Genomic DNA, 27,377 nt, shown 5'->3' with positions numbered 1-27,377 from the left:
ATGCATAAATGTATACTGTAAATATGCTTAATTTTTTGTGTTTTTTTGCAGGCCATGTTATTTTTATGCTGTTCTTTTCTCTTCATGCAGAAGTGTGTGATTTGCCATTTTTGCTTTACAAATTCTCTTTATTCCTTTTGTCATTTCAGACATGTGTGCACTACAACCGGGGTGATGGCCCCTTTGGGTCCTGCACCTTTAAGAAGAGTTGCGCCAAGTTGCATGTCTGCCTTCATTTTTTACAGGGAAACTGTCGGTTTGGCAACTTGTGCAAGCGGGCTCACAACCTGCTGGAAGCAGAGTCTGTTGAAAAAATGGAAAAGTGGGGTCTGAGTTCTGACCTTATTCCAAAGCTACCTGCCATATACAGGAATGCCTTTGACATCAGGAATAGCAGCTATTCCTCCCAGAGCACTGGTAAGCATCTTGTAACCCCCAAAGTGGTTGTAGACAATGAGTTATGGATGCATAGGAGAGACTAAGTGGGCGCCTAAAACCTGTCCAGGGTATTTGTAATTAAAAGGCTCTGCTTGGAGAAACAATAAAAAAAAAAAAAAAAATACTGATTGGCAAACTTCCACGCTTAATATGAGTTAAACCTCAGCCATAAATGATGCATGTTGTGTGCCGGACTAAAGAACTTATGAAACTCATTAAAGATCTAAAGCAACTTGGGTATATTTTTCCCTTTTTTATTGTGGTGTGGACGACTTTGACAACTGCATATTTGAAAAGAGTGTTTGGTCTCTTGGTCTGTTTGCTCACTTAAGCATTCTTATTAGGTTGTTAAAATATGACAAAACTTTTTTCCATTACTTAGATCTCTTCAGAATTTCAGCTAATAGATAGGTGTTTTGAAGCCCTAAGGGACATGTTATGTAAATGCAACATCTGAGAGGCACCCACTCCCCAGATAAAAAATTGCTGGGATAGCTGTTATTTGTAAGGAATCATTCTCCTACACACTGTTGGATACCCTCTCATCTAAGACCTTCATTATCTTTGTGTTGACATTGTTACCGCCCTACCAGCCATAGCTTGAATATATATCATTTTTCACCCCCTGGCAGGAGTAACTTATTTTCAGAAGATTTACAGGCGTCATGACAACTGTTATTTTCAACCTGAAAGTGCATCTTCCTTGGAGATTTTTTTAACCTCACTAAGAATATGACAGCAACTTAATTCTTTCCTCGCAAAGAGTTCCCTGCCCATGAAAAGTGATTGATTTTGTGATTGCTAAACTTTATTACATCAACATGCTTAATCTCCTACATTTCAACAGGCTTGGTCACTCCTTCATCCTATTTGATAGTCTGCCCTGCACTGGTGAGCTGAAAATTAGAAGGTATGAACATCAGTCTGAGATGTAAAGGATATTGATAAAAAAATGACTCTCTGATCCCCTCTCACACTGAAAAGACCCTCTGTTGACCCTACTAAACGTACCAAACCTTTCAGTGCTGAAATATTCATCATATTCAGTTATCTTGCTCCAGCCAATTGCAATAACAAATGTCTTAAATCTCATTGTTAAACCAATGAGTACATTATAACAATCAGAGAAGGATACTACATGCCCATGATAGTTGGAGAACTCCCATTTTCCCTCTAAACACTAATTCCTAAGTCAAGAAAGAAAATCTTACTAACAGCTTTTGTTCCAGTCATTTTTTTTTCAGCTTCAAAGTTCAGAGTTCTAAAAACGGACCAAGGGAGCCTTTGAAAATTGTACAAAACTAGATGCATAAAGCCACAACTCCCCCTCCACCACCTAATATTCCAAATTGCAGTAACCTAGTTAAACGCTTTACACAAAAAAGTCAGAAAATTTTAAATTGACCAGTCTTGCTGTCCAACCAAAATCTGAATAGATTGCTCTCACCAGAAAAGCACTATCTACATCACGATCCTCTTTAGTCCCATTTCATAGCTTGATTAGAAAAAGGCATTGCAGTCACTAAGACTTCACTCTACTCGGCTGATCCACTGTCACTTTCCCTTGCCAAGGGACATCCCGTTGCCCTCTTACCTGTATGGTTGAAAATCGTAAATTTTACTATTGTGTAAGGCACTTTTAAAGATGTGCTAAAAGTATGCCATATGCACCCTCTTTTGGTTATGATGGGAATCTATAGCATGGAAAATTATAAGTGTTACAGGGCCGTCTTTACTAGGTAAAGTGATTAAGTAATGTGTAGCTACCCATTTGGAGAAATGCACATCAGAAAGGCAGTTACCTGAGACTGCATCACTGTACGTTTAGACCTGGTCACAGCATAGAAAGTTCCATGTGAAAGATGAACAAAGGCTCCTTGCAAGATGTTTGATGAAGGCAAACACTTCATGCTAGTACTCCTTGATGTATCTGCAGCTTTCAAAACATTCAATTACACCATTCTCCTGCACACCCTACACAGTAGGACTGGCATACAAGGCACTGTACTGAACAGGTTCAAAGCATGCATATCTAACAGAATACAGTGCCTTAAAACAGGTGATTTCCTATCTGCTTTCACAGCCATTCCATTTGGAGTACTACATGGATCTGTAATAGCCCACTATAATTCATTTTGTGTGTTGAGCAGCTGGGCAAGATGATCTCCATGTCAACTTTTGAATTCCACTATTAAGCAGATGGTATACAGCTGTACATAAAGATTTATAAAAGAAAAATTATGTTGACTCTTTTGCCAAATGTCTAGCTGACAAATGCTCATTGATGTCCCAGATGAAAATGAATGTAGCCCAAAAAATGGGAATTCTTCCTGTTATCTCCTAAAAACGTCAAGACCCTCCCTTCAAGATGGAATGCTAAAGTATAGGACCTTAACCTCTTCCGTAAGATTGTGACATCATCCAAATATCTATCTGTCCCTCAATATAGATCCCTCAACATGGCCTTGACCTCCTTATTAAAAGAGATCACTAATTTGGCTAGATTTCAGCTGAAGCTGCACTTAAAACCAGACTTTTCACCCTTAAACATGACTTCAAAAGCCACTGTACAGGCGCTGGTGACATCATGCACTGAATACAGGAGACGTCTAATATTAGGACTACCTCCCTGCTGCCTAAACCCTCTCAAAGCCATTCTACAGCCAGGATGATAACTCGCACAAGAACAATTGACAGAATTACTTTGGTTATAAACTTCTTAAAGTGGTTATTACTGGAATCTCACTTCACCTATAAAACAAAACAAAAATGAGAGCTGTTTGGTAAAAAAAAAAAAAAAATGCAAACTAAGAAGAAAATCTGAACTATGTCTCCGAGCATCTCGATTTGTAAAATTTAAAATGTCTACCATGAAGCGTATCTTCTGAGGGAACAAACTAGTATCTGGAATGCCCTTCCAATTCACAATAAGGCTGGGTAACCCTCTGCAAATCTTCAACGCCAAACTAAAAGAACACCTATTAATCCTGCTGTAACCATTTATTGATGATTGGTGATATACAGGGAGTGCAGAATTATTAGGCAAATGAGTATTTTGACCACATCATCCTCTTTATGCATGTTGTCTTACTCCAAGCTGTATAGGCTCGAAAGCCTACTACCAATTAAGCATATTAGGTGATGTGCATCTCTGTAATGAGAAGGGGTGTGGTCTAATGACATCAACACCCTATATCAGGTGTGCATAATTATTAGGCAACTTCCTTTCCTTTGGCAAAAGGGGTCAAAAGAAGGACTTGACAGGCTCAGAAAAGTAAAAAATAATGAGATATCTTGCAGAGGGATGCAGCACTCTTAAAATTGCAAAGCTTCTGAAGCGTGATCATCGAACAATCAAGCGTTTCATTCAAAATAGTCAACAGGGTCGCAAGAAGCGTGTGGAAAAACCAAGGCGCAAAATAACTGCCCATGAACTGAGAAAAGTCAAGCGTGCAGCTGCCACGATGCCACTTGCCACCAGTTTGGCCATATTTCAGAGCTGCAACATCACTGGAGTGCCCAAAAGCACAAGGTGTGCAATACTCAGAGACATGGCCAAGGTAAGAAAGGCTGAAAGACGACCACCACTGAACAAGACACACAAGCTGAAACGTCAAGACTGGGCCAAGAAATATCTCAAGACTGATTTTCCAAGGTTTTATGGACTGATGAAATGAGAGTGAGTCTTGATGGGCCAGATGGATGGGCCCGTGGCTGGATTGGTAAAGGGCAGAGCGCTCCAGTCCGACTCAGACGCCAGCAAGGTGGAGGTGGAGTACTGGTTTGGGCTGGTATCATCAAAGATGAGCTTGTGGGGCCTTTTCGGGTTGTGGATGGAGTCAAGCTCAACTCCCAGTCCTACTGCCAGTTCCTGGAAGACACCTTCTTCAAGCAGTGGTACAGGAAGAAGTCTGCATCCTTCAAGAAAAACATGATTTTCATGCAGGACAATGCTCCATCACACGCGTCCAAGTACTCCACAGCGTGGCTGGCAAGAAAGGGTATAAAAGAAGGAAATCTAATGACATGGCCTCCTTGTTCACCTGATCTGAACCCCATTGAGAACCTGTGGTCCATCATCAAATGTGAGATTTACAAGGAGGGAAAACAGTACACCTCTCTGAACAGTGTCTGGGAGGCTGTGGTTGCTGCTGCACGCAATGTTGATGGTGAACAGATCAAAACACTGACAGAATCCATGGATGGCAGGCTTTTGAGTGTCCTTGCAAAGAATGGTGGCTATATTGGTCACTGATTTGTTTTTGTTTTGTTTTTGAATGTCAGAAATGTATATTTGTGAATGTTGAGATGTTATATTGGTTTCACTGGTAATAATAAATAATTGAAATGGGTATATATTTGTTTTTTGTTAAGTTGCCTAATAATTATGCACAGTAATAGTCACCTGCACACACAGATATCCCCCTAACATAGCTAAAACTAAAAACAAACTAAAAACTACTTCCAAAAATATTCAGCTTTGATATTAATGAGTTTTTTGTGTTCATTGAGAACATGGTTGTTGTTCAATAATAAAATTAATCCTCAAAAATACAACTTGCCTAATAATTCTGCACTCCCTGTAGAATACTCCGTTTCACACTACAGTTGTATTGCCGCTGACCTAAAAGGTATATAGCCTGTCAGTTTCAGTAATACTAGATGCAATATGTCAATGTTCTTGCCACCACTCAGTGGTTCAAGTAAGCTCCATATCTTCTTCATATACCAGCTATACCCAAAGTCCGTGCCCTATTCAACAACTGCTGCTCATTGCACTGCCAACTACAAATGTATTTAGCTCTCACTTGCCTCTCTAATTAAACAAATGCTGTGCAAGTTCTTGCCCTGGTACTCCCAGTGCCCTGACACTCTTCGGGATGTATCAAATACTCTAAAATAAATCTGTCAAGAGTCTATTTAAGAATCTAAAACTTTCATTTGCCCTCAAAGAGGATGTTATTGGCTACACTGATATTTGTTTTTGCAAGGAAACAGTGGCGCACTTTTATTTCCAAGTCCTGTTCAAGTAGCTTGCTATCAGCTTCATCATCTGTTGGTCCATCCGCATCAACAAATTAAAAAAATGGCAGTACTGCTGTTGGTGATTCCCTCCCTTTTAGCACTAAAGGCAGCTTTCTTTTTCTTGTGTGTTGGTTTGGAGTTAACTAGCATTAATAGTTTTCAGTTAAACTGTCGTACGGATGCTCAGTTATGGAACTCTATATAGAAGTCTTATATTCAAGTGGCACCATGCTACAGATATGTACTTCTGTTACAGTATCCTATTTTGTGTCATAAAGAGATGTGAGAAATGATGGCAGTGTTCTTATTGTATTAAGTTTTGACATTGCCAGATGTTATGCCAGGTGACTTAATATTTACCGGCTCGGGTGCCTATTCATGTATGTGCTCTTTTTTTATTTATTTATTTTTTTAGCCTAGCTTCCTAGTCACTGCAGCGGTCACTTACACAATTTTCAGAGGAAGGTTATTGAGAATTGCTTTGGCATAGATGTATGTTTCCTGTAACACATCTCATTGATTATTATCATGTACTTGTTGTTTAGTGTCAAAGTTGTCAGCTGAGCATCAAGAAGACTGGGCACAGTGTGACCTTCTCCATGTGACCTCATTGTTTAATTTTGGGCAACTCAGTTCGTCTCACTGTGCCTTAGGTCCGCTATTTGACAAGATTGTGAGCATTTACCAAATGCGATAACAAAGTATTTACATTTAACACTTTGTCATACATCAAACACTTATTCTATTAAAGATGTCCTGAAATGAAATGTCTTTTGAAGTTGCATTGTAGATTAGAAAATCTGCCTGAAAGCTTGTCTATTTGTTACAGTTTTGTCCCGTTGACAGTGTTTGTTACATGCATTTTGTTTAAAAGCAAGCTATCTCTCCTCTTGTAAACGTACATTTAAATATATTACTTGCAGAAAAGTTTTTTGTTGTTGCAAACTCCATTTGATATTGAGGGTTTTAACAAGCAGGGTGGAATACATGTCAAAGTTGCTTGGGCACTGGCATAAAAGAAGTTTTGACGAGATATATTGCATGAATATTGTCAGTTCAAAAGCAGCATCAAGTCTATTTAAGAACCCTTTGCTAATTTTGAATGCAGCTGAAAGAGAGATAAACTTCTTATCTCCATATAGTTCTCAAAAATAGTGCAATTTAGATATTGGCTTTGTCAGCTTTGAAATTGTCTGTTAGAAAGCGATGAAGCTTTTTCAAAGAGAGTGAGAGGCATGAAGTTTGTTATTGTTTATCCAGAAGTTCTGCCCATGGTGAAGGAGAATTCTAGGCAGCCTTTATAATAGGCGCACATTGTGGAATTGTGCGACTGTTACCATTTATATTTTGGAATCACTGTGTCAATAATGAAAACGGAGTTTTGTGTTAACTTTGTGTCCTTACATCACTGGCCTTTACAGTCAAGCATTTGCAATGAATCATATGTGTATGATTTTGAAAAGAGTGTCTTACTTTGGCTCTACGAGGCCTTTGCTTTTATACACCATATGCAGAGTTTTAAATCTATTATGATTGCTTTTTGAATGTATGTTTGTTTGGTTGACTAAGCCATGGATACTCACCTTATCAGATACATATTGTGTACTGTCTGTAAAAATTTACAGATTTAACACCTTCTTCCTTTACAGAGAGAACATTCCTTCCTAGTCCAATTACTCGGAGTAGCAGCATTGATGAAGGAAGTGAAGAAATCTGCTTGTTTCACATCAGGAAGAGCTGTAGTTTTCAAGGTGAGTCATTGCTCTCTTCACAATCATCATTAGTTTGTGGGCCCTTCCTTTCACTGAATCTGAATTATTTCTAAAGTTGATTGATTTGAGTGAGCTGTTGTCTTATAGTTGAACTGTGTGCATACAAGAAATATATAAAAACGTCACGGTGATTTTACCCACTATGTAGTTATGTTTGAGACTGAGGGCCTTATTACGAGTCTGGGGGTTGACGCTCGGACCGCCACTGACGGGGGCGGTCTGACCACCATATCATGACCGTGGCGGAGCCGCCACCTTGCCACCAGCCGATGGCGTGGTGGTGCGAGCGGTCTCAATCCGCCAGGGCAGTGCTGCAAGCAGCGCTGCCTTCTGGATTACGACCCAAGTTTCCGCCAGCCTTTGCATGGCAGTCACTCCGCCATGCAAAGTCTGGCAGAAAGGGGGTGCCGGGGACTCTGCACTGCCCATGCACTTGGCATGGGCAGTTCAGTGGCCCCTGTGGACAGCCCTGTCGTGCTTTTTACTGACCTATTTACGGGCAGTGAAAAGCACAATGGGTGCTGTCTCACCTGACGCACCGCAACATTGTCGCCTGTTCTATTACGAGCCGGCGTCACTGTTGTGGTGTTTTTCTCGCTGGACTGGCGGGTGAAAATGCTGTTTCTGCCCACCTGTCTAGCAGGAAACTCGTAATAGGTATCATGGAGGGACGGCCGCATATGCGGTCATCCCGACGTGCGACTTTGGCGGACGGCAGCAATGGAAAAAACATTTTTTATTTGCCTCTAACTTTTGACTCTTTAGACACATTTGTAGTAAAATTGACTTGCTACTTAGTCAGTTAGCTAAGTTTCGACATACCAAGTTTCGTGAAGATCTGTCGATGGTCAAAGAAAGTTAAACGGGGGAGGGGACCTAAAGAGTAATTTGCCATTTAACTCTCGGAGGAATTTTGCTGAAAACCGTTGAACATCAAACTTGACATGAAAGTAGAACTTTACTCAGAGAGCATGCCTTTCTTGGTTTAGTTTAAATCCATTCATTAGGTTTTTGAGATATTTGCAACTTAAAAATATGCTGAGTGGGACATAATGGTTAACACTTTTTTCCGCGGTCAGCAACCATTTTAATTCATTAATTTAACCACAGTTATGATCCTGACTCAGGTCTGAACCAACGTGTAAGTTCCACAGAGTGTCTTTAAAAAAAAAAAAAAAAAAAGAGAGAGAGAGAATAAAAAGTAGGAATGCTGCAAAGTACCTTTTTTGCCATGTTAAGGGGGTGTAATAATAGCACACCACACATGAATCTCAGTCAAACATCTTTACTCATTATTGTATAACATCCATCTGCTTTCAGTATTCCGTAACCCTTAAAGACCACTCCTTAACACCTCCCATATCAATTCCGTAACTCCTTTTCAAGCCCGCCCCGAATCACAGGATCCTGAAGCTCACAGCCCTTATGACACTACACCCCCCCCCCTTTTGTTAAATAAAAATACACAAACAAAAAGACATAAACAGCAGCATTATTTTTATTCCATCAGCTGTCTGGGCGTTCACACAGTCCGCCCTGCCTGAGTGACATTGCGGTTGACTCCAGTAGTACAGGGTCTGATGTCTGATCAGAGCCTTCAGGTGGCACAGCTTCTTCTGCATCTGCAGGGACCACTAATTGGCAAGATAGATATCTAAAGAATGAGGTGTCCCTTGTGATAGATTTGCCAGGACGGTGTGCCGTGATTATATGTTCCTTGCATTTCACAACCTGTAAGAGTTCAACATCAGATGGAGGATCTGATTTTCTTTTTTGTTTTTGCCTGAGGAGAACCCAGTCACCCTCATTTTATACAACCCCTCGAGCCTCATGACATCGATCTGCATATATCTTCATTTGATGTTTTCGAGCAGCATCCATAGGTGCAAACCGCACCATCGTTCAGGGCTCTTTCAAGGGTCCACTATAGTAATTTAGTTCTTATAAGTAGTTGACCGATAAGCACTGAGGGATTGGCACAATGCTTGATTTAGGTCAAGGCCTTCCATGGTGGCTGATTGGATCACTCGTTTCAGGGTCCCCATAAATCGTTCTACAACACCATTGGCCTGAGGCCAGAAGGGTGTGCCTTTCTGATGTTTGATGTTAAGGCTGGCAAGAAACTCTTTAAAGTATTTGCTGTTGAACGGTGGGCCATTGGCAGATTTGAGCGTGCCTGGTATGCCCCACACTGCAAAGACGTTGTTCAGTCTTTCCGTGACTTTTTAATGTGTTCTGGATGACATATCCTCTACCAGAGGAAATCGTGAATGTTTGTCCATGGTCACCATAAGATGATGTCCTTTGGCCAAAAGAAATCAACAGCAGTTCTTTCCCAAGCATGTGCAGGAAGGTCTCTCTCCATCTTCTCATCCAGACAAGGAAACCACACTCGATCCCGGTCTTAGTGGCTACAATGCCTTCATGGGCAAACCCAATGACTTGCTGTCTCAGACTTGAAGGTATGACAATCCAGGACTCTCTTAGTACAATCCCTTCTTTAGTGACAGACAGTCCATCGTGTACATTGTGATACTTTTAAAATTCAACATCATCACTCAGGCTTTGAATGCTCTGTCTCCAGGTCTGAGCTGAAATAATGTCTTTGAGGGCACACATGTCCTTATCAGCATTAGTGGCATCGATAACCTGCTCAATTGACAGAGCCACAGGGTACTAGGCTATACAGTGAAGTTGATGTACTTCTCAGCAGTTTTCGATGTTGAACTATGCCGCTGTAGAAGTACTTTTGAGAAGTAACTGGTGGGGTTTTGATTCTAGCATGGCTTATGCACTCATTGTGTTGTTGCACTCTTGTAAGCGCGAGGGGAGCATCTTTGCTTTCGGATTACAAAAATGTGGGTAATGCACGGTTGTCTGTGACAGTCGTGAAATGCTTGCCATACAGAGGCACATGAAAATTGTAACACGCCCATACCACAGCCAGACTTCCCTTTTCTGGTTAGGAATAGGCAAGTTCAGTGTCAGACAAAAGTCGACTGGTGTAGGCCACAATTTGTCTCCGGACATTTGGATGTCCATTATGCTAAGCAAGGATTGCTCCTAACCCCACCTGGCTCACATCAACAGTGTGCCGTTTAGGATCAAAATTTGTCATTTCAGTCGTATTTTCAATTGCATGTTTTATGTTTTTAAAGCTGCACTTACATTCGGTATACCAACGGAACTGAGCATTCCATTTTCTCAAGTCTTGTAAAGAGGCACTCACAATGGCAATGTCACAAATGTACTTTTCCCAAGAAGGACCGTACCATGGTGACGTCTTGTGGAGGACTGGCATCTGATAATGCTCACACTTTATCAGGAGTCATCCCTCCATCAGAAAATACGTGTCCAAATAACTTGAGCTTTCTTTTGTGAAATTCACACTTTTCGGCATTTAAAGTGAGACCTGCATCTTTGAGTAACTGACACACTTGCTTAAGAGCCTTGTCATGCTGCTTCAGAGTTGCACCAAACACAAGTCAGGGGTGTGGAATTTAACAGAATATCTACTTGTCCTTGGGACAGGCTGCTTCATAAATCTACTTGTCCAGTAAAAAAATCTACTTGTCCCTTTGGTGCCATGTAGTGCGGTAACACAATATGGCAGCAATCTTATTATATAAGAGCTCTGACAATAGCCTATCGATTTATGCCAGTGCCAGTACTATAATAGGGTTGAATACTAGCAGTTTCCGCATTTTGCCACCATTCCACAGATCTACATACTGGCGCTGGAGTTAGCAGAAAGCAATAGCTTCAGGGTTGGAATGCCCGTCTGTGCAAACCTACTAGCATGTTTTAAGGGTTTTCACCAGCTCTTCTCTAATCTTTCTCCATACTGAAAAAGGTTGGAATTTTTCTCTTGACAAGGGCAGAAGTAAAACCTCTTCCATTTTTGGGGAAAAAATGTGGTTAGAGGGAAAGTGAACTTATAAACACTCAACAGATTTTCACATGAGCAAATCTACACATTCATATTTGCTCATGCTAAAATACACTTCACACATTTTTTCGAGGAGTATGGTTTCCTAGCCTTCTTAAAATTCTGCATTCATGAAATATGTAACTCTGCACTAATGCAAAGACATATCCATGGATGCATGTTTGTGACTTTCTTTAAGAACTGGGCCTCTATCTAGGCATGGTGTTTACCAAGACTTTTTGATTTTATTAAAATTCTATCTCCCTCTCTCTTTCCATCTTTCGGCTGCCTTAACTGAGTGACAGCATTCTGCCTTTTCACAAGGAGCATATCGCCACACAAAGTAATTTTGTTCAGTGCCAGGAACTACTGTGTCAATATGTGCTTTTTGAGACACAAAATATTTTTGGCAAAAAGCAATGTTTATTACTATGGTGACGGCCTGACCGCTTCCACATCAATAAAGTATTACAAAAACCATGTCAAAACAAGACATGCTTTGTCACTACCAAAGGACTGACAACCAATGTTGGACCTATTGACTTTGCCACTTCTTCTTTGTTTTTTTTTTTTTAGTTTTTTTTTTTTAGGTTTCCCATAATCTTGTTGATACTGGTTACACTGAATTTCCATTCTAAATATTGTTTGGAAATACTAGCATGCTTCAACACATTTTACTAAATGAGACTTCAAAGAAATGGTACCTACAATTTCACAGTTTTTTAGCAAAAGTTTTTTTTTTCTAATTGCATTTTTTGAGAACTTTTATCTTGAAAGCGAAGAATCCTCAATCTTGCTTTCAAGCTTCTTCAGCTATATGCATCTAATCGCAGAGCATTCTGGGAGCATTATACGTAGCCTCATATAAAACTTTGCAAACGTGTGTACACAATTTTTTTTTTTTTTTTTTACCGGAATCACTGTCAGTAGTGCAGTTAGAACATTTATTTGGAGTGCTCACCCTAATAATAAAGGCTTTGCATTAATGAACCAGAAATACAAGTTTGAACAGCATTACCATTTGGACACACATCACCTTAACTGCAGACAATGCCCTTCCTTGTTCCTTAATGTGGTACTGTAAACTGGCAGCCAAAGGGTCTGTGCCGCAGGGACGTTGGGCCTTCTTAGCCCAAGGACAAATTAAACATGAAAACTTATTGTCCTTGACCCCAAACAATATGCCCTTGGCATCGGTCAGTCGGAATTCCACACCTCTGCAAGTACATCATCACTGTAATTGAAAGCATGTGTCACAGGTTGAATAATCCTGCGTATGACATCTTGGAATAGTTCTGCGAAATTGACACTCCAAAACGTAGGGCCTGATTTTGATCTTGACGAACGAGTTACTCCGTCACAACGATTGCGGATATCCTGTCTGCCGAAACATAAATCCCATTATAGCCTATGGGATTTATACTTAAGGGGACGAGATATCCGTCACTATTGTGATGGAGTAACTCATCCACCAAGATCTAAATCAGGCCCTTAGTCTTTGCATCTGAATAAACCAACATGGGTCGAGAAAGTTCTAATGTACCTGTAGATGTCCTTCAGCTCAAGCTGATGGTTCAAATCAAAGACGGGAAAAGACTTTTGCTCCGTTCAGCTGCATGATCATATCTGCGATGTGCGAACCAGGATGCCACTCAATTGCTTTGTTAGCCAGACGCATAACGACGCAGATTCTCACTGCACCTCCACTGCCCTATTTTGGCATCACCACAGTGGGCGCCACCCATGACGTGGGACCTATAGAGTGCTCAATGTCATGTTTCAGCAAGGCCTCTACTCTTACTCAACTGCTTCTTGTAGATAAAATGCTGTTCTTCAATGGCACTGTGCAAAGGGCCTGATGTCCTCATTAATGTGAAGTTGTACCTCCATTGTTTTGATTCTTCCACGGCTGTAAAGAAATGGCTCCCTGTTGCAGTTACCCCCCACTTTTTGCCTGATACTGATGCTGACTTGACTGAGAAGTTTGCTGGGACCCTGCTAACCAGGCCCCAGCACCAGTGTTCTTTCACCTAAAATGTACCATTGCTTCCACAATTGGCACAACCCTGGCACCTAGGTAAGTCTCTTGTAACTGGTACCCCTGGTACCAAGGGCCCTGATGCCAGGGAAGGTCTCTAAGGGCTGCAGCATGTCTTATGCCACCCTAGGGACCCCTCACTCAGCACAGACACACTGCCTGCCAGCTTGTGTGTGCTGGTGGGGAGAAAATGACTAAGTCGACATGGCACTCCCCTCAGGGTGCCATGCCAACCTCACACTGCCTGTGGCATAGGTAAGTCACCCCTCTAGCAGGCCTTACAGCCCTAAGGCAGGGTGCACTATATCACAGGTGAGGGCATAGGTGCATGAGCACTATGCCCCTACAGTGTCTAAGCAAAACCTTAGACATTGTAAGTGCAGGGTAGCCATAAGAGTATATGGTCTGGGAGTCTGTCAAAAACGAACTCCACAGCTCCATAATAGCTACACTGAATACTGGGAAGTTTGGTACCAAACTTCTCAGAATAATAAACCCACACTGATGCCAGTGTTGGATTTATTAAAAAATGCACACAGAGGGCATCTTAGAGATGCCCCCCCTGTATTTTACCCAATTGTTCAGTGCAGGACTGACTGGTCTGTGCCAGCCTGCTGCTGAGAGACGAGTTTCTGACCCCATGCGGTGAGAGCCTTTGTGCTCTCTGAGGACAGAAACAAAGCCTGCTCTGGGTGGAGGTGCTTCACACCTCCCCCTGCAGGAACTGTAACACCTAGCAGTGAGCTTCAAAGGCTCAAGCTTCGTGTTACAATGCCCCAGGGCACTCCAGCTAGTGGAGATTCCCACCCCCTGGACCCAGCCCCCACTTCTGGCGGCAAGTCCAGGAGAGATAATGAGAAAAACAAGGAGGAGCCACTGGCCAGTCAGGACAGCCCCTAAGGTGTCCTGAGCTGAGGTGACTCTGACTTTTAGAAATCCTCCATCTTGCAGATGGAGGATTCCCCCAATAGGATTAGGGATGTGCCCCCCTCCCCTCAGGGAGGAGGCACAAAGAGGGTGTACCCACCCTCAGGGCTAGTAGCCATTGGCTACTAACCCCCCCCAGACCTAAACACACCCTTAAATTTAGTATTTAAGGGTTACCCTGAACCTAAGAATTTAGATTCCTGCAACTTACAAGAAGAAGAGGACTGCTGAGCTGAAAGACCCCTGCAGAAGAAGAAAAGAAGACACCAACTGCTTTGGCCCCAGTCCTGCCGGCCTGTCTCCTGCCTTCTAAAGAAACCTGCTCCAGCGACGCTTTCCCCAGGACCAGCGACCTCTGAATCCTCAGAGGACTGCCCTGCTTCAAGAAAGACTAGAAACTCCCGAGGACAGCGGCCCTGTTCCAAAAAGACTGCAACTTTGTTACAGAGGAGCAGATTTAAAGACCCCTGCAAATCCCCGCAAGAAGCGTGAGACTTGCAACACTGCACCCGGCGACGTCGACTCGACTGGTGGAGAAACAACGCTACAGGGAGGACCCTCCGGCGACTCCAAGACTGTGAGTAACCAAAGTTGTCCCCCCTGAGCCCCCACAGCAACGCCTGCCGAGGGAATCCCGAGGCTCCCCCTGACCGCGACCGCCTGACTCTGAAATCCCGACGGCTGGAAAAGACCCTGCACCCGCAGCCCCCAGCACCTGAAGGATCGGAACTCCAGTGCAGGAGTGACCCCCAGGAGGCCCTCTCCCTTGCCCAGGTGGTGGCTACCCCGAGGAGCCCCCCCTTGCCTGCCTGCACCGCTGAAGAGACCCCTTGGTCTCCCATTGGAAACCCAACGCTAGTTTACACACTGCACCCGGCCGCCCCCGCGCTGCTGAGGGTGTACTTTTTGTGTGGACTTGTGTCCCCCCCGGTGCCCTACAAAACCCCCCTGGTCTGCCCTCTGAAGACGCGGGTACTTACCTGCTGGCAAACTGGAACCGGGGCACCCCCTTCTCTCCATTGAAGCCTATGTGTTTTGGGCACCTCTTTGACCTCTGCACCTGACCGGCCCTGAGCTGCTGGTGTGGTAACTTTGGGGTTGCTCTGAACCCCCAACGGTGGGCTACCTTGGACCCAAATCTGAACCCTGTAGGTGGGTTACTTACCTGCAAGAACTAACAATACTTTACCTCCCCCAGGAACTGTGAAAATTGCACTGTGTCCACTTTTAAAACAGCTATTTGTGTTTTATGTGAAAAGTATATATGCTACTGTAATTATTCAAAGTTCCTAAAGTACTTACCTGCAATACCTTTCAAATGAGATATTACATGTAAAATTTGAACCTGTGGTTCTTAAAATAAACTAAGAAAATATATTTTTCTATAACAAAAACCTATTGGCTGGAATTGTCTCTGAGTGTGTGTTCCTCATTTATTGCCTGTGTGTATGTACAACAAATGCTTAACACTACTCCTTTGATAAGCCTACTGCTCGAACACACTACCACAAAAATAGAGCATTAGTATTATCTCTTTTTGCCACTATCTTACCTCTAAGGGGAACCCTTGGACTCTGTGCATGCTATTCCTTACTTTGAAATAGCACATACAGAGCCAACTTCCTACATTGGTGGATCAGCGGTGGGGTACAAGACTTTGCATTTGCTGGACTACTCAGCCAATACCTGATCACACAACAAATTCCCAAAATTTTCATTAGAAATAGATTTTTGCAATTTGAACTATTTGTCTAAATTCTTAAAAGTCCTGCTAGGGCCTTGTGTTAGTCCCTGTTTAGCATTTCTTTGAGAGGTTAAAAAGTTTTGTGAAAGTTTGAATTAGAACCTAGAACTAGTTTTAGATTCTTAAAAAGTATTCCAACTTTTAGAAACATAATGTCTAGTACAGATGTGAATGTGGTGGAACTCGACACCACCCCTTACCTACATCTTAAGATGAGGGAGCTAAGGTCACTCTGTAAATTAAAGAAAATAACAATGGGCCCCAGACCTTCCAAACTACAGCTCCAGGAGCTTTTGGCAGAGTTTGAAAGAGCCAACCCCTCTGAGGATGGCAACACAGAGGATGAAGATAGTGACTTGGAGGAAAATTCCCCCTACCAGTCCTGCATAGGGAGAACAGGGCCCCTCAAGCCCTGTCTCCAAACATAGTAGTCAGAGATGCTGCTTCCCTCACAGGAGGGACCAGCACCTCTGAAATCACTGAGGATAGTCTCAGTGAAGAGGACCTCCTGTTAGCCAGGATGGCCAAAAGATTGGCTTTGGAAAGACAGATCCTAGCCATAGAAAGGGAAAGACAAGAGATGGGCCTAGGTCCCATCAATGGTGGCAGCAACATAAATAGGGTCAGAGATTCTCCTGACATGTTGAAAATCCCTAAAGGGATTGTAATTAAATATGAAGATGGTGATGACATCACCAAATGGTTCACAGCTTTTGAGCGGGCTTGTGTAACCAGAAAAGTAAGCAGATCTCACTGGGGTGCTCTCCTTTGGGAAATGTTCACTGGAAAGTGTAGGGATAGACTCCTCACACTCTCTGGAAAAGATGCAGAATCCTATGACCTCATGAAGGCTACCCTGATTGAGGGCTTTGGATTCTCCACTGAGGAGTACAGGATTAGATTCAGGGGGGCTCAAAAATCCTCGAGCCAGACCTGGGTTGATTGAAAACACTGGATGGTTGGGTAACTGGAAATGAAGTGCATGACTATGTTGGGCTTTATAATTTGTTTATGAAAGAACACATTTTAAGTAACTGCTTCAATGAGAAGTTGCAACAGTATCTGGTATACCTAGGTCCAATTTCTCCCCAAGAATTGGGAAAGGAGGCAGACCACTGGGTCAAGACTAGGGTAACCAAAACTTCCACTGGGGGTGACCAAAAGAAAGGGGTTACAAAGCCTCCCCAGAAGAAAGTGGGTGACACTAGAAACAAAGAAAAAGAGTCCTCTGTAGGCCCCCAAAAAACAGGCCAGGTGGGTGGGCCCCAAGACACAACCCAAAACAAAGGTGGGTACCAGGGTAAGAACTGGGATGCCACTAAGGCATGGTGCCATAACTGTAGACAGACAGGGCACCACACCAAGGACACTTATTGTCCCAAAAACAACCCCCCTAGCAAAATCCCAGGGGTGACCAGTGTAGCCATTGGGGATGACTCCTCAGATGAGGAGGTCTTCATAGCCTTCAACTGGAAAAAGGGCCCCACAGGTGAGTTGGAGATTCCAGAGGGAAGTAGACACTTCCACCACCTACTGGTGAATGGAATCCCAGCCACTGCCCTGAGAGACACTTGTGCCAGTCACACTATTGTGCATGACAGGCTGGTGTTCTCAAACCAGTACATCCCAGGTGAGATGGCCAGAGTAAGAGTTAGCCCAGACAGGGTCACTGATAGGCCTGTGGCTTTTGTGCCCATAGAAGTGGGTGGGACTTTTAGCTGGAGAAGGGTGGTAGTCAGTACAGACCTCCCCCTTGATTGTCTCCTTGAAAATGACTACCTAGAGGTTAGTCAGAGCCCAAGAGAGGAACTGGTCCAGTGCCAGTCCTCTCCCAAGGATTCTGGAGGTCCTGCCCCTGCAGTAACTGCAAGCAGGCCCCAGAAGAAAAAGAAAAGAAAACAGTGTAGGAAGGGTGGACAACCTTTAGCCAAGGTTCCAGCAAGCCAAGGAGATTCTGCTCCAGTAGGGGAGAACTCCAAAAGTGGCACTGGTAAAATCCAACCTGTCCCACAAGAAGTCCTGGCTAGTCAGGCAACTGTTAAGCCTGAGTGGGTGGCTCCTCAGCTAACAGAAGAAAGAGTGGAAGAAGGGTGTTTACTACAAGATGTGGTAACCCCCCACTCTAATACAGCAGACAGGCACCCTGAACCCAAAGAAGCCTGTAACTTAGCCCCTTCCCTTGTAGGTGAAGAGCTAAAGGTGTGGTTCTGGGCACTGACAGCTGTCAGTGGCCTCTGCTGGGTGTTAGCCTTTATGGCTGCACTATCCTTGGCATGTTGGTCTGACCCCATGCCAAATAGCAAGTTAGGCCCCCTGACCCTGTTGGTCATGGTGGGGTTACTCCAGTTCTGGGTAACCTCTTTGGGTAAGCTAGGGGTGACCCTGGCTAAGATAAGATTAGCAGAGGTGGATACCTCTAACCCCAAAATAGAGAGAATGGGTGAAGACATTAAAAGCACAGACAAGAGACAGTTCAGATTAGGTTCTATCACTGTGGAAGTGGGCCAGTTCCCCAGAGGGAATGACCTGAACAGGAGGATGTAAGGCAGAGTAGGCCCTGCAACAAACCAGCCTATTTCCTCTACTCTTCCTCGCCTGACAGATTAGGAAGACTCTCCCAGCTTTGGCTGAGTCTCCTGGCATGTGGGCTGGGGGGGGGCTTGTGTAAAGAAATGGCTCCCTGTTGCAGTTACCCCCCCACTTTTTGCCTGATACTGATGCTGACTTGACTGAGAAGTGTGCTGTGACCCTGCTAACCAGGCCCCAGCACCAGTGTTCTTTCACCTAAAATGTACCATTGCTTCCACAATTGGCACAACCCTGGCACCTAGGTAAGTCCCTTGTAACTGGTACCCCTGGTACCAAGGGCCCGGATGCCAGGGAAGGTCTCTAAGGGCTGCAGCATGTCTTATGCCACCCTAGGGAGCCCTCACTCAGCACAGACACACTGCTTGCCAGCTTGTGTGTGCTGGTGGGGAGAAAATGACTAAGTCGACATGGCACTCCCCTCAGGGTGCCATGCCAACCTCACACTGCCTGTGGCATAGGTAAGTCACCCCTCTAGCAGGCCTTACAGCCCTAAGGCAGGGTGCACTATATCACAGGTGAGGGCATAGATGCATGAGCACTATGCCCCTACAGTGTCTAAGCAAAACCTTAGACATTGTAAGTGCAGGGTAGCCATAAGAGTATATGGTCTGGGAGTCTGTCAAAAACGAACTCCACAGCTCCATAATAGCTACACTGAATACTGGGAAGTTTGGTACCAAACTTCTCAGAATAATAAACCCACACTGATGCCAGTGTTGGATTTATTAAAAAATGCACACAGAGGGCATCTTAGAGATGCCCCCCCTGTATTTTACCCAATTGTTCAGTGCAGGACTGACTGGTCTGTGCCAGCCTGCTGCTGAGAGACGAGTTTCTGACCCCATGCGGTGAGAGCCTTTGTGCTCTCTGAGGACAGAAAGAAAGCCTGCTCTGGGTGGAGGTGCTTCACACCTCCCCCTGCAGGAACTGTAACACCTAGCAGTGAGCTTCAAAGGCTCAAGCTTCGTGTTACAATGCCCCAGGGCACTCCAGCTAGTGGAGATGCCCGCCCCCTGGACCCAGCCCCCACTTTTGGCGGCAAGTCCAGGAGAGATAATGAGAAAAACAAGGAGGAGCCACTGGCCAGTCAGGACAGCCCCTAAGGTGTCCTGAGCTGAGGTGACTCTGACTTTTAGACATCCTCCATCTTGCAGATGGAGGATTCCCCCAATAGGATTAGGGATGTGCCCCCCTCCCCTCAGGGAGGAGGCACAAAGAGGGTGTACCCACCCTCAGGGCTAGTAGCCATTGGCTACTAACCCCCCAGACCTAAACATGCCCTTAAATTTAGTATTTAAGGGCTCCCCTGAACCTAAGAATTTAGATTCCTGCAACTTACAAGAAGAAGAGGACTGCTGAGCTGAAAGACCCCTGCAGAAGAAGAAAAGAAGACACCAACTGCTTTGGCCCCAGTCCTACCGGCCTGTCTCCTGCCTTCTAAAGAAACCTGCTCCAGTGACGCTTTCCACAGGACCAGCGACCTCTGAATCCTCAGAGGTCTGCCCTGCTTCAAGAAAGACTAGAAACTCCCGAGGACAGCGGCCCTGTTCCAAAAAGACTGCAACTTTGTTACAGAGGAGCAGATTTAAAGACCCCTGCAAATCCCCGCAAGAAGCGTGAGACTTGCAACACTGCACCCGGCGACCCCGACTCGACTGGTGGAGAAACAACGCTACAGGGAGGACCCTCCGGCGACTCTAAGACTGTGAGTAACCAAAGTTGTCCCCCCTGAGCCCCCACAGCGACGCCTGCAGAGGGAATCCCGAGGCTCCCCCTGACCGCGACTGCCTGACTCTGAAATCCCGACGTCTGGAAAAGACCCTGCACCCGCAGCCCCCAGCACCTGAAGGATCGGAACTCCAGTGCAGGAGTGACCCCCAGGAGGCCCTCTCCCTTGCCCAGGTGGTGGCTACCCCGAGGAGCCCCCCCCCTTGCCTGCCTGCACCGCTGAAGAGACCCCTTGGTCTCCCATTGGAAACCCGATGCTAGTTTACACACTGCACCCGGCCGCCCCCGTGCTGCTGAGGGTGTACTTTTTGTGTGGACTTGTGTCCCCCCCGGTGCCCTACAAAACCCCCCTGGTCTGCCCTCCGAAGACGCGGGTACTTACCTGCTGGCAGACTGGAACCGGGGCACCCCCTTCTCTCCATTGAAGCCTATGTGTTTTGGGCACCTCTTTGACCTCTGCACCTGACCGGCCCTGAGCTGCTGGTGTGGTAACTTTGGGGTTGCTCTGAACCCCCAACGGTGGGCTACCTTGGACCCAAATCTGAACCCTGTAGGTGGGTTACTTACCTGCAAGAACTAACAATACTTTACCTCCCCCAGGAACTGTGAAAATTGCACTGTCCACTTTTAAAACAGCTATTTGTGTTTTATGTGAAAAGTATATATGCTACTGTAATTATTCAAAGTTCCTAAAGTACTTACCTGCAATACCTTTCAAATGAGATATTTCATGTAAAATTTGAACCTGTGGTTCTTAAAATAAACTAAGAAAAGATATTTTTCTATAACAAAAACCTATTGGCTGGAATTGTCTCTGAGTGTGTGTTCCTCATTTATTGCCTGTGTGTATGTACAACAAATGCTTAACACTACTCCTTTGATAAGCCTACTGCTCGACCACACTACCACAAAAATAGAGCATTAGTATTATCTCTTTTTGCCACTATCTTGCCTCTAAGGGGAACCCTTGGACTCTGTGCATGCTATTCCTTACTTTGAAATAGCACATACAGAGCCAACTTCCTACAACGGCCATGAAACAGTGATGGGAACTATAAGTGGTGACTCATTCTGCAGGCTGTGGGAGATTGCATAAAATTTGCAAGATTTTTGATGTTGCCTTCCTATTAATGAGAGTTTTGTTTTGGGCAGTATAACTTTAATTACAGAAGTAGTAGGTAAGTCGTGTATGATCTGCATGGTAACTTAAAGCACCTTCAATGTGAGGCATTGGGTGGGTCCACATTATTATGAGTCATTCAAGATACACCAATAGTCAGTGCTCCCAATATAAAATGTTGTGAGGAACACAGTAGTGCCTTACATCCAGTTGCTTAGTGGTGGAATTCTACTCAGCATGGGAATTTATAATGGAGATGTGTTTTGAAACTGTTGTTGATTTTCAGACATAAGCAAGTGTAAAAAAATATTGTTTACACAAGTTTCTATGTGGCTTTATGCCTAACCTACTTGGCATTAAGCTTCTGGTCCGTCTCATTCGTTTTTTATGACAGTCTAAATATCTTAATCATAATGATTACTTTCCAGTAAACATGAACAGAAGTTATCGTGACCGTAATTCTCACCAAAAGGTGCGTATTGTGCAATCAACTTGATGTGCCGTCTCTATCAGTGAGGTAGGTAATTTACCCATGATCATACGCAATAGAGGAGCTGAACTGCAGTAGTTTGGTGGAAGATCTTTATAGGTTCCCAAAGGATCCCTCTTTGTCCTTTTGAAAATATGAATGGCTTTGTGGTTGGCAAGGTACCTAATTCTGATTACCACAGGAGCTGAATTGGTTTTGGTGAATTAGTAAGTGGGCGAACAGCCAGGCCACAGGACAAGAGAAAGTCCTCCCTTTTTGTTTTGGTTCCCTTTTTGAATATTAGTAAAATGTTACCAGGTAGTGGCTTACTACATAGTGTGTTTTATCTCCCATGAGGAGAGAGATTTAAAAATGCCAGTCCTTGGCTCAGTGGGGGATCCAGTGTATGTAAGATTATGTGACACTGATTCTGTGGTGGAGCTGGTTTCGAGTCCTGAGAAATATTTAAGCATGAAATGTTAGCTAGTTACCTCAAACTAAACAGTTCTCAGACTGATGTAATTATCTTTGGAAGCAAGGCTTTCCCACTTCTTGTCATTCTCAAACGGATCATAACTGGCCTTAAAAGTTAACAACTTTTGAATTACTGTTGACGTTGGCGTGGTCATGAATGTCCAGTGGGGACAGTAATTATCAGCTGCTTCAATCAGTAAGGCAAAGTAAGGCCCATTATTATTATATAACTATCATCCCTTGCACACAAGGCATTAGTGGTGGGTGCTGCCATAAATTCGAAGATGGACCTTTGTAATCGCCTTTATGCTGTCTTCCCGACTATCAGAATGCCTGTCTCCAGAAACCATAAAATGCTGCAGTAAATTTAATCACTGTGATTGATAAAAATCATGTGTCACACACAGGCTAGAAGATCTCTGCACTAGTTGGCAGTATGTGACAGGATACTTTATAAACTAGCATCTTGGATGTACAATTGTGTTACCAATCTCACATTTACTACCTGTATCTTAGTATAATAATACTAATTTGTACTTCGTGTTCTGTTTCATAACACTTCTGCCAGTTCTAAGTTCTGTAAATAACAGTTCTCTTTCAGGGGATCCACATCATTATTTATAATCACTGAATTGTCTCATCCACATGCAAGATCCCAGAGCAATTGGCAAACATTTTACACACACACACACACACACACACGCACGCACACCACACAGACTTCAAGAAAGGCTTGAAATGTCCAAATCTCATTGCAATTTAAAGAAATGACTTCAGCCTGAAACCTATTTCTTAGAAACCTTTTTTGTTTCTTAATAATCTGAATGTGAAAGTAAACGTCCTGTAAACCTATTGCACACATCTGCCCACCCCCCCTTAATGTAATTGGGGCCAACTTGGGAACCTACATTTCTTGTATCCATTTGTTTTTTTAATCTGAAATGGGTCTAAATTCTTGCCTTGCTTTTTTTTACTACTACGACCTAACAGGAATAAATTCCTGTTTTATTTTTGGTAGAAAGGAACTTCCTCCACATTATGCTTTGCAGTACCTCGTTCACTTCCTTTCCAAGCAAATCTTCGTGGTGTTAGAAAGATTTCTTTGGTGGTTTTAAGAGGGTTTTTGAAAAGAAAACACTAAAGCAAAAGGCTGAACTAGTGCCCCAGGAGCCATCTGCCAAGAGCCGAAAAAATGAACTACCATAACTGTCACTGGGGCATGATGAGACACTGAAGGAAGGGTGATGCTTTCTAAGGTATAGTGCCAGTTTTCTAGCTTTGCATGTGTCTTTTATATTTTCTAGTCGCTTTAAGTATACTGACTACGTTCCTGAAATGGTGAAGGTTTTTAAAAGAATAAATGTAATTTACCCATGTCTAGCCTTCCTTATGCTGCAAAGACAATTACTTTTTATGAAAACACTTTTTTTTTTTTTTTTTTTTAAACGAAAAGGGCTTGCACTTTTCTTCTACGAAATAGCTTGCACGTATATATTATATTTCAGAGTGCTCTTGGACGACACACCAACATATACAAAAAGTGATGAATGGAATGCTTGAATTAATATCAGCCACTGGTAATTACTCGAGCGATATCTCAGTCCATTGTTATTTTGCACACCATGCCACCTCAGTTTGGACCCAGCCGTATGCAAATCAATCTTGAACCGCCTTCTGTGGAACGGTCCAGCAAGAACTGCCAGGTCAGGTCCTCCCTGAACAGGAACACAAGCACCCCAGGACCAGTTCCACTCTTAGTGTAGCTCATCAGCCAGGTATAGATTGGTTCCAGTGGCATAGTACAAAGTAAACAAACAAAAACAAACAAAAAAAAGATAAATGAGTGGTGTGAAATCCCCACCTTTCAAAAGAAGTCTTGAAAAATATAGATTTTGGTTTCATCATTTATTTGCAATAGTTTGATTGCTTTTGTTTTAATTCCTAGCGTTTGACAAAAAGACACTGATTTGGTGACCCACTGTGTTTGCTTCTTCAGTTTATTTTTCCATACATTGAACACGTTCTTATTTTTACTATTTTCATAGAGAAATGCTCCAGAGTCCATTTTCATTTACCGTACAGGTGGCAAATCTTTACTGAGGGTGCGTGGAAAGATATGAAGGACATGGAATCCACCGAAAAGATGTACTGTAATCCTAATGCAAGGTATATGTTTTATAATTTTCCCTGCAGGGTCAATGTTAGATGTTACGCTACAAGGTTTCCAAGCGGTTTTCTATAATTCATTACTACAAACTGGTGCAAAGCCCTAATTGGTATACTACCATTGATTTCCGAGTGCTAGAGCCAGCAATTTCTTTTTGCACATAACCCTCCATTGTTTCAGTTCATTTTAACTGTATTTATTTACATATAGTGGTGAACAACTCAGCTGCAGAAAAAGAGGTTTGCTGTTCATGGGAGACACTTGGTAGGATGAAAGCAGTTCTGAACCTACTGTTGTTCACCATTCAGAGTATAACTGCATCAGAACAAGTTCCAATACTTGTTTATCACCACAATACCATTTCACTTGGCCCATTCTAACGGCATTGTGGCAGCGCTGGGGGTGTCTGTGTGTGTTTGTGTACTACAGAGTCCACATTTGTGTCTTTCCAAAATAAAAAAAAGTGTACCACATTTGGCATGCACATAGGGCTTGCATCTATTTGATGCCTTTGCTAAATTTACAGTAGGCACTTTTGCAAAATTTCCTTGTGTAGATAAGGAAAACATTTAAAAATAATCCTTGATTGGACTCGTAAGAAACTTAAGGCAACTTTCACTTGCATTACTCTTGCATTTGCTTACACAAGACTGTACAAGGGGGAGGGAATGGGGAGCTCCAGAATAAGCAAAAGTCTTCTTCAGTGCAATTTTCGTCTCTCCACGGTCTCACCGAAATGATAATTGATCAAGGGTCTCAGTTTTGGGCAAATTCTAGAATCTTTTGCTAGCACATCTAGTTCACATAAATTGCATTACAAGCAGGCCAAATGGTTAAATTGAGCCAGCACACTGTAGTGTTCTTGTTTTTGATAACACATCAAGGAGCCTGGGCCAAATGGATATCACTGGCTGAATTTGTCAATAGGAACTCACCTCATGGATTCCCCTAGCCTCATCACCATTTTTTTTCCTGCACCCATGGTTTTCACTTGAGTCACGAGGATTTTGCCGCGTTGTTCTCCCGCTACCCATTTTCAGACAAAAAGTTGGTTGCCTACCTTGTCATCTCCCACATTTTTGACTTGATGAGGCTGCATACGTTTTTAAGGCTGTGCTAGCATTTTCTTCTCTCTTTCCAGATGAAAGTTCAGCAGTAGATGCTGACTGCTGCCCCTACATTATAGATCTTGTTAGATCTGGCCTTTGAGACAATTGTAGCTTTCTCGCCTGACTATTGTTCCAAAACATCATACATAATGCACGTATACAGCAGAACTTATGGTCTGCTAAATTTTCATTTATGTTTTGCTTCAGCCCACCACAGCTTTACAGCATGGTGTGGTGGGTCAGTCATTTTACTCATTGGCTCCTTTCACTTTAAATGACTGTACAATGCCTGTGCATATTTTTCACATCCTCCTAAAATTAGTTCCTTTCTGTTCATTGAAAATTCTGGTGTAAAGTTTTTTTTAAAATTTATTTTATATTAATTTTTTTTAATGGGTATTTATTTGGCCTGCAGTTTAGGTGCGGGCTTAGATGGCGATTTATTTCATCATCTTTTAAAGTTATAAAGTCCTTGAGTAACATTGTAGCACCTGCAATTTAGTGATTAGTTATATAGTGATTTTCATTTATTTATTTATATATTTTTGCCTCCTAAAATAATGTGTGGCTCTACCAAAAGGCTTGTTATTTAAAGTGGGTCACTAGTAAGATGGCTACATCAGTGAATGGTCTTACATTTTTATTGCAATTAGGTGGGTGTCATATTGAGATAGCTGCATGTTTTCTTTTTTTCTTTCTATTTTTGTGACACATGCTTGCAGGAATACAAATTAATTGGCCATTGCACAGCATACGGGCCGAGATCGTTTGATTTTACTAAAATGATGCATGTATACTTGTAATAGGTGTTATCCACCCCTCTTCAACCATTGGTCTGTTGTTGTTATCTTCCATACAGAATGGGGCAGTAGATTGCCTCACTTTATTGGTTAACTTCACTGTGACTGGGGGATTCTGCTCTTTCATAAGGAGCACATCCAATAATTAAGGAGTTATTCTGTGCCCTGAGCTTCTATGGCAATGTCTGCTTTTTAAAACCCGAAAATATTTTTGCTTTTATCCAATATTTTTATTTTTTGTTACTGGAAAGGGCCTAGATGCTGCCCTATGAAAGTTTTACATAGAACGTGACAAAACGGGCCTCAGCAAAGTCAGAAAGTTTAAAGTCAACAAAAGACCTATTCTCCTTGTCAATGCTTGTTATTTGTTCCTGCTGTGATCCCTTCTTGCTAGAGGCAAGGCAATCCTATTGTGGAACTTGTTCAAGGTGTATGCACCTGTGCTCAATGGACTAGCTTGAGAACAATGATTGAATTTATATATATAAAAAATACGAAAATAAGAAGGGGGTAATGCATTTTGACTGCTTCAAACTTATCTAAATCAAACAGGTAGCCTTGTCATTTATGGCTATGCAACTGAGAAGCAGTCTGTTGAGCCACCTATTACTTCTTAGTGTTAGGAACAAACTAGTGAATCTTCAAATAGACAAAACTTTTATTTTGCTTCAGTGCAGGGATACCTGGTCTGGACTTCAAACAAATGACCATCAGATCTTCGAAAGTCCGTCGGCTTTCTACTGTGTCCTCAGCTTCCAAGCCTCCACATTTCGTATTCACCACAGAATGGCTATGGTACTGGAAAGACGAACTTGATGGGTGGAATGAGTACGGACAAGTGGTAAGAGACTGGAGGTGTGGGGTGGGGAGGGGGCAGGGTGTCAAGATGGGTATTGTGACAAAATATAATAACAGCGTGGACAAATGCTGGACAAAAAAGGAACTAATTGGAGAGAATTAGAGAGGATACAAAGGACTGATTGGCACATTCTGGGTTAGAAGGAGAGAAGGTGCAAATGGTACATTTTCCACTCATTTGAGGAATGTGG

At 43.1% G+C, this 27,377-nt stretch overlaps 1 protein-coding gene across 1 annotated transcript in view; it reads left to right on the top strand.

Annotated features, from left to right (window-relative positions):
• Positions 1-27,377, top strand: part of LOC138287526 (protein mono-ADP-ribosyltransferase PARP12-like) — a 266,656-nt gene that overhangs the window by 51,419 nt on the left and 187,860 nt on the right. The window contains exons 3-6 of the mRNA XM_069227998.1: positions 150-417; positions 7,113-7,214; positions 24,298-24,418; positions 27,001-27,169. Of these exons, the coding sequence (XP_069084099.1) occupies positions 150-417; positions 7,113-7,214; positions 24,298-24,418; positions 27,001-27,169 (660 nt within the window). The remainder of the gene's footprint in view (positions 1-149; positions 418-7,112; positions 7,215-24,297; positions 24,419-27,000; positions 27,170-27,377) is intronic.

Source organism: Pleurodeles waltl, chromosome 4_1, assembly GCF_031143425.1.
Source record: "Pleurodeles waltl isolate 20211129_DDA chromosome 4_1, aPleWal1.hap1.20221129, whole genome shotgun sequence".
Taxonomy (NCBI): Eukaryota; Metazoa; Chordata; class Amphibia; order Caudata; family Salamandridae; genus Pleurodeles; species Pleurodeles waltl.
Note: the sequence above shows the minus strand (reverse complement) of the source record. Positions and strands in the feature narration are given on the sequence as shown.